The sequence below is a fragment of the Temnothorax curvispinosus genome, unplaced genomic scaffold (genome assembly GCF_003070985.1).
Source record: "Temnothorax curvispinosus isolate PA1 unplaced genomic scaffold, ASM307098v1 QBEX01007785.1, whole genome shotgun sequence".
NCBI lineage: Eukaryota > Metazoa > Arthropoda > Insecta > Hymenoptera > Formicidae > Temnothorax > Temnothorax curvispinosus.
In genome coordinates, this window is record NW_020217565.1 from 129,375 (window position 1) to 137,729 (window position 8,355).

Consider the following 8,355-nt stretch of genomic DNA (forward strand, 5'->3'; position numbering starts at 1 on the left):
AGAGACAGCGAAAACAGATAGAAGTAACGAAAGAAGAAAAGAATGGATATAGTGACTGGCTGTTTGGGAGCAGTTCGATTAGCAGTTTTCATGATACTGGATGAGATGAATGTTCCGTCTTGTGATATTTGACACATAGGAGTAAAAGATTACGTAAAAAGTAAGAGCCTCCTAAAAAAATAATTCTTACACTGTCTCTTTTAAAACATGTTTTTTCTTATCTACAAGAGTTTTAGTAAATAATAGGAGAAAACCAAAATCTGCCCATTATTTTGAAACTACAACCAGCGTACTTCAAAAAGTTATAGTTGTAGGAGACAAAAAGAAAACTGATATTTGAGAACTTCTCAAAGATAATCATATTATTCATATTCCAAAATTTTACAGTACTTTTTACCAGTCTATTTTTAAATAATAATAAATTTAAATAATTACTATGTTTTTTTTCGGACGTTGTTTACGTTTTGTAGTTTATCAAAACTTCATTATTTTGTTACGTTTGTATTTATTTTATAATACATTGATTGTCAATTTTGTATTATCAATACTGATTGATTTTTATCAACTGTACCCTGTGCTTAGATTTGTTATGTTAAAGTTACAATATTTTACATTTATAAAGAATAATGCGTTTAATAATTTGCGGTACATTAATATGTATAAACTACAACGAAGCATGTCTAATAGATTACAATAGAAATTAGATAAAAAAAACAGGCTGATTAAACTAAATGTTCTTCATTAATTTATAATAGAAAGGCTAATTAAAGCCAGCCCACAAATATTCGACACAGAAATATTTTTATTAACATATATTGCTCTTCAATTTGCCACTAAGGAAGATTCAATACGGATCGAAGTTACAATATTTTACACTTATGGACAATAATGCGTTTAATAATTTACTACACCTCTGTAGTATTAGTTTCTTCAGAATAGAGAGCTTCGAATTTCAAGAGCTTCCGCTAGCAATACTCTCAGCATCAATATCTTTCTCAATTTTCTCGCCCAATTTATTAATTGCAGATAATGTTTTCCTAAAAAAATTAATAAAAAAATAAATAAATAACTTAAAATTAATGTTATTATATTCAACACAATTATTTCATTATTTTTTGAACAGATGGTAATATTTATTACGAATATACAAGTTGCACAATTCTAATAACAATATATTTTGTTAAATACTCACTGCTCCGATAACCATTCTCCCGGTAATACTGCTTACAAATTCCGTCCCTTTAGTTAAAATCAGATAAGGACAATGTTCGTACCACTTAGCGTGCTCTACCCAGGGATCATCTTCTGACTCCCAATCGTTTATTCCTCCACCACACTGATAGCACAATGTTTGATCGCCACTTCCAGTGTAATAGAAACCAGCAGTTGCTAGTGTCTCTTTAGTTTGCGACATTGCTTTAGGCCATCTGTCGAACGAAACTAATCTCGTAGCATAACTGGCATATCTGGGATGCTTACCCAAATTATTAATTGCAGATAATATGTTTTCCTAAAAAAAAAATTAATAAATAACTTAAAATTAATGTTATTATATTCAACACAATTATTTCATTATTTTTTAAATAGATGGGAATATTTATTACGAATATACAAGTTATATACAATTCTAATAACAACATATATTTTGTTAAATATATTTTGTTAAATACTCACTGCTCCGATATCCGTTCTCGAGGCAATGCTGCTTACAAATTCCGTCCCTTTAGTTAGAATCAGGTAAGGACAATATGCGAACCACTTAGCGTGCTTTACCCACGGATCATCTTCTGGCTCCCAACTTAATCCTCTACCACAATAATAGCACAATGTTTGACCGCCCGTGTAATAGAAACCAGCAGTTGCTAGTGTCTCTTTAGTTTGCGACATTGCTTTAGGCCATCTGTCAAACGAGGCTAATCTCGTAGCATAACTTTCATATTCGGGATGCTTCGGTCCCGAGGCCATCCCTCTCGCTATTCTCGCAGCAAAACTGACATATTCGAGATGATCCGGTACTGAGACCATCCTACTTAATTCATTTAAGCCGGGCCTGGGCGAGGTGAACCGATCGGCGTTCTCGCGCCGGTCCCGGGGATCCGAGCTCGGTCCCGTGCCTTGGCCTCCCGCGGATCTTCCTTGCTGCGAGGCTTCCGTGACGGCGCGAGCCGTCGTGGTCGTCCTCTTCGGCCGCCTCGGTAAGTAAGCCTCGTTAAATGGTCCACATACATCCACTCCTATCACGCAGTTTGAGTGGTTGTTGCATTCAATCATTTTCTTAATATGTTTTTGTAAAGATGATTATGAACCTGTAAAGAAGAAATAAATATCAATAGATGCTCAAATTTAAAAGAAATAACAATTTGTCAAAAATTTTACTCAATGTATACTTAACAAACGATATAAACAATAAATACATTATCATTTAATTAATATTTAATTCAATATCCAGCATACGTAGGCAATATCGGATTCTCTTACTTTAACAAACATGTCTAGACAGCCCAGGGGCCATATTCTGTTCCGCTAAAATCCGCTTACCGACAATTGTCGGTAAGCCGATTTTAGCGGAACAGAATACGGCCCCAGGTTGTCAGAAACAGATTCCTATAAAGTCTTTGCTATAAATTTTGTCAGCAGAATAGCCACAGATTTGAAACAGAATCTGACATATGATATTGTTAGTATAACACGCTGGCAGATATACATATAGTAAAGTTTGTCAACCAAATATGATGGCAAAAATCAAACAAACTGACATACTTGTTGTACTATTTGACGCAGAGTGGCAGCAAAAATTGAGTAAAATCTGCGTTTGCGTCTGCCAATAATCAGATTATGTTAGCAAAATACTTAACGTCACCTACCCTACATTGAACTTTCGGTACAGGCTGCGTGGGCCGCCTCATATCGTCGAAACTAATAATTTTGCTTACAACATATATATATATATATATATATATACACACAAGACTATAAATTTATTATCATAGAAAATACTACTTGAGAAAAAGGTGTAACAATGTTTCCACGATAATGATAACTACATTATACATACAATTTAAATATTAATACATAATTTTGAAATATTCTTATGAAATATTGTATGGTAACGATTTTTATGAAATATTTTATGACGTAGTAACGAAGATATCAAAAAGCCTGAATGGAAAGTTCAAGGTGGCATCATGGCGGATTCATGCGTGAGGCCACGTGACGTGAGGCGCACGTGGCAACTCCCGATCGAGTTTGCTGACATACTAGGCACTGCGGACAATTCGTTTACCGAATGAAACTGCACAAATGTGTGTGCGGTAAGTACTACACGTGAATACAATGTCGAGCACGTGGTGTATTAGCGAGCAAAAAAATATGTAAGAATGAATTTGAACTGTTATTCTTAGCGACGCTATTTTTTCCTGTGTGGAAAACACCACCTGCCGCTTGCCTGATACATTTTATATTAACGCGAACAAAATAAGAGAAAGAAAAAAAAGGACCGAGAAAACTTACATCTAACGTTCCGCATCGACAAACCGGGACTGCCGGGAGCGATCTCGTGCCTCGTTGGTGGCCCTCGTGGTCGACTGAGAAGGGCTCTCTCAGATGTCTCTCTTCTATCTGAGAAGGCCGGAACACAATACAAAAGTACAGGCAATAGGAATAGGGAATAGCAATAGATTGTAGATTTTCAACCTATCAGAAGCCGTGTATCAATGCATTCTGTTTTTATTCCCTGTTCCTATTCTGTGTTCCTATTATCTGTACCTTTGTATTGTTTTCCGGCCCTGGGGACCTATTATGGACTTGTTCGGAATGAATTCCAATCGGAATTATTCCGTTTTCCCTAGAAAAGACAATAGAAATCTAGGAAATAACTGAACAATTCCGATCGGAATCCATTCCGAACAAGTCCATAATAGGTCCCCTGATTTCAACATCTTTCCCTCTTTTTCTCTCCACGTCTAATCCAAAAAATTGATTGGTCCATATACATGTGCATAAGGAAATAGACCAATCAATTTTCTTATGCTTACGCATTATGCGTTATGCAGAAGTGTGTGCTCCCCGTCACGTGCGTCTGTTGTGCGAAAAAAAATTGTGTGTGCTTAAAACCGCAATGTGTGTACGTAACCCAATCGCCTAACATTATGCAAGAGACTTTAGGAGTACATAAATCGTAGAACGATTTTAAAAACTGAAAGATTTTTTATTATGGCCACATAATCGCTTTCTTTAACTGCATGCAGATAATAAGGACATATTTGTTTGAGAAAACTCAGCATGATCTTGCCAGGGATCATCATCCACTGCCCAATTTATCGCAATTGTATTTCACATTAATGATACGCTGTTCAATCGCCCATTTTTGTGTAAAATAAGAAACCAGCGACTACTAATTTCTCTTTATCATCTTCTATGCGACTTTGCTGCATGTTGAACTTGACACTACCGCGTTTCTCGATCTTGTACTTTATTTGGTTTTAAATTGAGTTATCTAATTTAAATATTGATTGATTTCTTGAATTAATAATATGATATGCAACGATGCACACGATAAGAAGAAAAACTAAATAAAAAAAAATCCGATTCGACTTAGATTTTTATAAATTACAACAGTTACGTGTTCTTCAGCAGTTACGACCGATTTTTTACATGTTAGTGTAATATGTGTGTGTATGTGTATGTGTGGGTGTGTGTGTATGTATACATTTCCGAAGCTATAACATATTCAACAATTAAATAATAATGTCGTAAACAAACCGGCTGATCGTTAGTACATAACATATAATAAATAGAAAAATATTATTTTAATCCTATTACATGATAGATATTTATAAAGCAAACAAATGTATATTTAAAATAATAAATGTTATTAAAATACAAAGATTAATTATATCATTTTTTATGATTTGATTTAACACAACTATATGCAAAGTATCTAAGAAAAGAAAATATACATACGTCACGTCGTATTAAAAATTTTTCAAAGAGAAAATCTTAATTGCTTTAATACATTTTTTTTAAGGAATTCTTCGAAAACAGACCCCACAAAGTTTAATATTCCCTTAAGTTGTTTCTGGGCCTGCTCTCGAATCCTATATGAATTTCGACGAACTCGTCATCGTGTTCAATCAGGTATAATTTATTGCTCTTGTCGTCTTTTATTCGTATTCCTGCTTCGCCTGCTTATCAGTTTAAAGTTGCAATGCGCGCAATGCAATAATAATCAATTGTTTCAATTTGATGACCATGAGACAGATTTGTCACCATGGTAAAGATAGGCACTATCGTCTACGGATAGATATAAAAAAAGTCAAATAGTCGCATGAACGGTCTACAATGACCAACACTCGTACCGAATTATATTATTTTCATCGATTTGAATCGTTCCTAGTTAAGAACTGAACAGATTTGACGATGAAAGGGTCACCGTATTAATATATCGATTGTTTTGAATTTAATAAATGCTCAATAATTAAAATCATTTAGAGCAAATTGTCGTTTATGAAGCAAAAATGCAGTTTATGTATAATATCCGCGCATATTTTCGATTGCATGAGAATGGAGATCTGTTTCTTTAGGCAATTTAGTTAGGAATATATTGTGAATGTAAAGTGAGCGCGCGATATAAAAATTACAAATATGGCGACCGCTCACTGTGAGCGTGAGCAATGGCCGCGTTCAGCAGACACAACTGTTGAGTTCGTCTTATCAATACTCTACGTTGATTGATTGGTTCTAAAAGTAAGAGCCAATCACGTTAGACTGCTACTGAGCGATTTGGTCTGCTGAACGCGCCCAATTCGAGGCCAGTTTCCCCCTCCCCCTCCTCGCAAAGTTTTCTCAAAGAGATAGATCGGAGCAGCTCGGAAATATTCGGAAACCTTCGGAAACGATCGGAATGACGATTGTTTTTCCTAACCCTCGTTACTCTCGTTAGCTCGCTACGCAGTCGGATACGGACGGATTGTCAAATTCCTTCGGTAGTTATTTCAATTACGAGGTTTACAGAGTTTAATACCGAAGAAATCGATATAGTGATGAAAAGATTGATATTGTACGTGCGGGTACGTGGAAAAGATAAAAATACAACTTGTGGAGGCAGTATAACCTAAAAAGCCACGTATGTACGATAATAATATAATAATGTAACACAATTATGTTGTTGATTTAAAAATAATTCATTTTTATATGTCCACTCTATTTGATGTTTCACCTATACAATTATTTTCAGACAGATATTTAGTTTTCGGTTTTTTACCCTAATGAGAAGATACATTGATATTTGAGGAAGGATTACAACAGACATTTAAGGTACAGTAATATAATATAAATATGTCTTTTCGATATTATGTAAGAATGATTCCTCTTTATACGTTAATAACTCGTTAATAACTATATAATTATTTTCAGCTATTTAGCTTATGCGATATACTTCATCCTGACGAACAGATATTCACGATATTGTATTTACGAATATTAAACAAGCAGAAACTAATTCAAGAAAGGATTACAACCCAAAAGCTCAAGGTACAATAATATAATTTTGTCTTTGATTTAAAAATAATTTATCTTTAGATACTCATAATGCTCAATTATTTTCAGGTAGATATTGAGTTTGCGTAGTATTTTTAGAAAAAACAAAATATCTCAACATGGTTTGCGAGAAATGCGAGAAGAAATTGGGCAAAGTTATCACTCCGGATCCCTGGAAGACGGGCGCGAGGAACACGACAGAGGGCGGAGGTCGTAAGGTTGGTGAGAACAAAGCTCTTTCCGCGGGAAAGGCACGATTCAATCCGTATACCACAAAATTCGAGATCTGCAGAATATGCAGGCAGAAAGTTCACCAAGTGGGATCCCATTATTGCCAGTCCTGCGCGTACAAGAAAGCTATATGCGCTATGTGTGGCAAGAAGCTGATGAGTACAAAGAATTACAAGCAGTCGGCTACGTAATATTTCTAATAATGATGTGGACATATTTGAAACGAATAGTTTATCATGAACATATAAGTTTACCAAACGGTCAAATAGATTTATGGATAAATAAATTTAATGATTAAATATAAAATCTTGAAATTATCATAAAAGACATATTAACATATAATTATTGTATAGAGTAAAACTGTCATGTATTTTTTATTAATCATTAATAATTAGTATATATATATAGTGCGTTAATTTAATGCAAAAAAATGGTACAAGTTTCCAAGTGTTATCAAGTTACACAGTACAGTTAATAACAAAAATAAATAAGAAATTTATCTTAACGTGAGATAAAATGTAAAAGGGAATTCTCTTCACATAAATGTATTTAGTTTGTTATATGACAGTTTACGATAAATATAATTAAAAATAAAAGAAAAAAATTAAGGATAGCGTACATATAAGAAACTGATGCGTATATATTTCGTATAAAATGTTTACACATATGCATATCATGTCTTTTTATAATAATTTCTCTCGTGAAACCTATATAGGCATATGTACAGGTTGGTAAAAATTACTAACACGAACGTATAAAACAAAATAATATTTATGCAACTGTGATATTAATAATATTAATTATAACTGCTAAACTGTTCTGCCAATTTATTTTTCCAGTCCTATTTATAATGCGAGTTGTTCTTAAAAGACAATGTAATCTCGTGATAAAAATAATCTTTATGTCTCTTTTTACGAGAATCTATTACATGAAAAAATACATTGTTGCAATATCAATATGTCTAAAAATATACACTTTTATTCATTAAAACTTTATACATTCGTGACTAACAAATTATAGACAATAACGTATGTTACCACATGTTAGTCTGAAATAAATTATATTACATTTAACGTACACATGGAAAGACACGGAATGACTGACTTCCATCAGCTAACAATAACATTTCACTTGCCTTTAATAATACGAGTAGTACATTCGCACACACGGTGAAACGGTTGTTATGATCTTGATGTCAACCGCGCGTTATAGCAAATCCAATATTTGAAATTCCTGTTGCCTTCTCGGAGGACATCAGATAACAATAAAAAGACACGATGCGGTGCCATGAAAAAAACTTCTGGTCACGCAACAGGAAACACGCTCTTCTTTACGTACTATTAAAATTGAAATTTTCAACGTTCCCAATATTTTGCTTGAGCATCAATGTACTTGAAGCGAACAGTACAATTATGCGTAAGAGTTTATTGATTACATTTACTTTGTATCTCATACGGACAATACTCATACACGTAAACAATTAGGTGTAAAATTACGAGCTACGTAAATGTTAGTACATTAATAAACAAAGTCATTATATATATATATATATATATATATATATATATATATATATATATATATATA

General features: G+C 33.6%; 2 protein-coding genes across 4 annotated transcripts; one reads left to right on the plus strand and one right to left on the minus strand.

Annotated features, from left to right (window-relative positions):
* Positions 1-458: 458 nt before the first annotated feature.
* On the minus strand, positions 459-3,803 carry LOC112457501 (putative inhibitor of apoptosis). Its single transcript, XM_025020617.1, has 4 exons — positions 3,511-3,803; positions 1,675-2,306; positions 1,193-1,510; positions 459-1,037 (listed from the first exon to the last, which is right to left on the minus strand). The coding sequence occupies exons 2-4, from the start codon at positions 2,269-2,271 to the stop codon at positions 1,017-1,019; spliced, it is 936 nt and encodes a 311-aa protein (XP_024876385.1). The 5' UTR covers positions 2,272-2,306; positions 3,511-3,803; the 3' UTR covers positions 459-1,016.
* A 2,088-nt stretch (positions 3,804-5,891) lies between these two features.
* LOC112457473 (cysteine-rich PDZ-binding protein) lies at positions 5,892-7,117 on the plus strand. 3 transcript variants are annotated; one of them, XM_025020570.1, is made up of 4 exons: positions 5,892-6,124; positions 6,236-6,315; positions 6,415-6,531; positions 6,611-7,117. In XM_025020570.1, exon 4 carries the CDS (start codon positions 6,657-6,659, stop codon positions 6,957-6,959), a length of 303 nt encoding a protein of 100 aa, XP_024876338.1. In that variant the 5' UTR covers positions 5,892-6,124; positions 6,236-6,315; positions 6,415-6,531; positions 6,611-6,656; the 3' UTR covers positions 6,960-7,117. The 3 variants fall into 3 exon arrangements, with proteins under 3 accessions (XP_024876338.1, XP_024876336.1, XP_024876337.1); XM_025020568.1 differs by having other exon boundaries at positions 5,894-6,124; positions 6,607-7,117; XM_025020569.1 differs by having other exon boundaries at positions 5,894-6,124; positions 6,240-6,315; positions 6,607-7,117.
* The last annotated feature ends 1,238 nt before the right edge of the window (positions 7,118-8,355 follow it).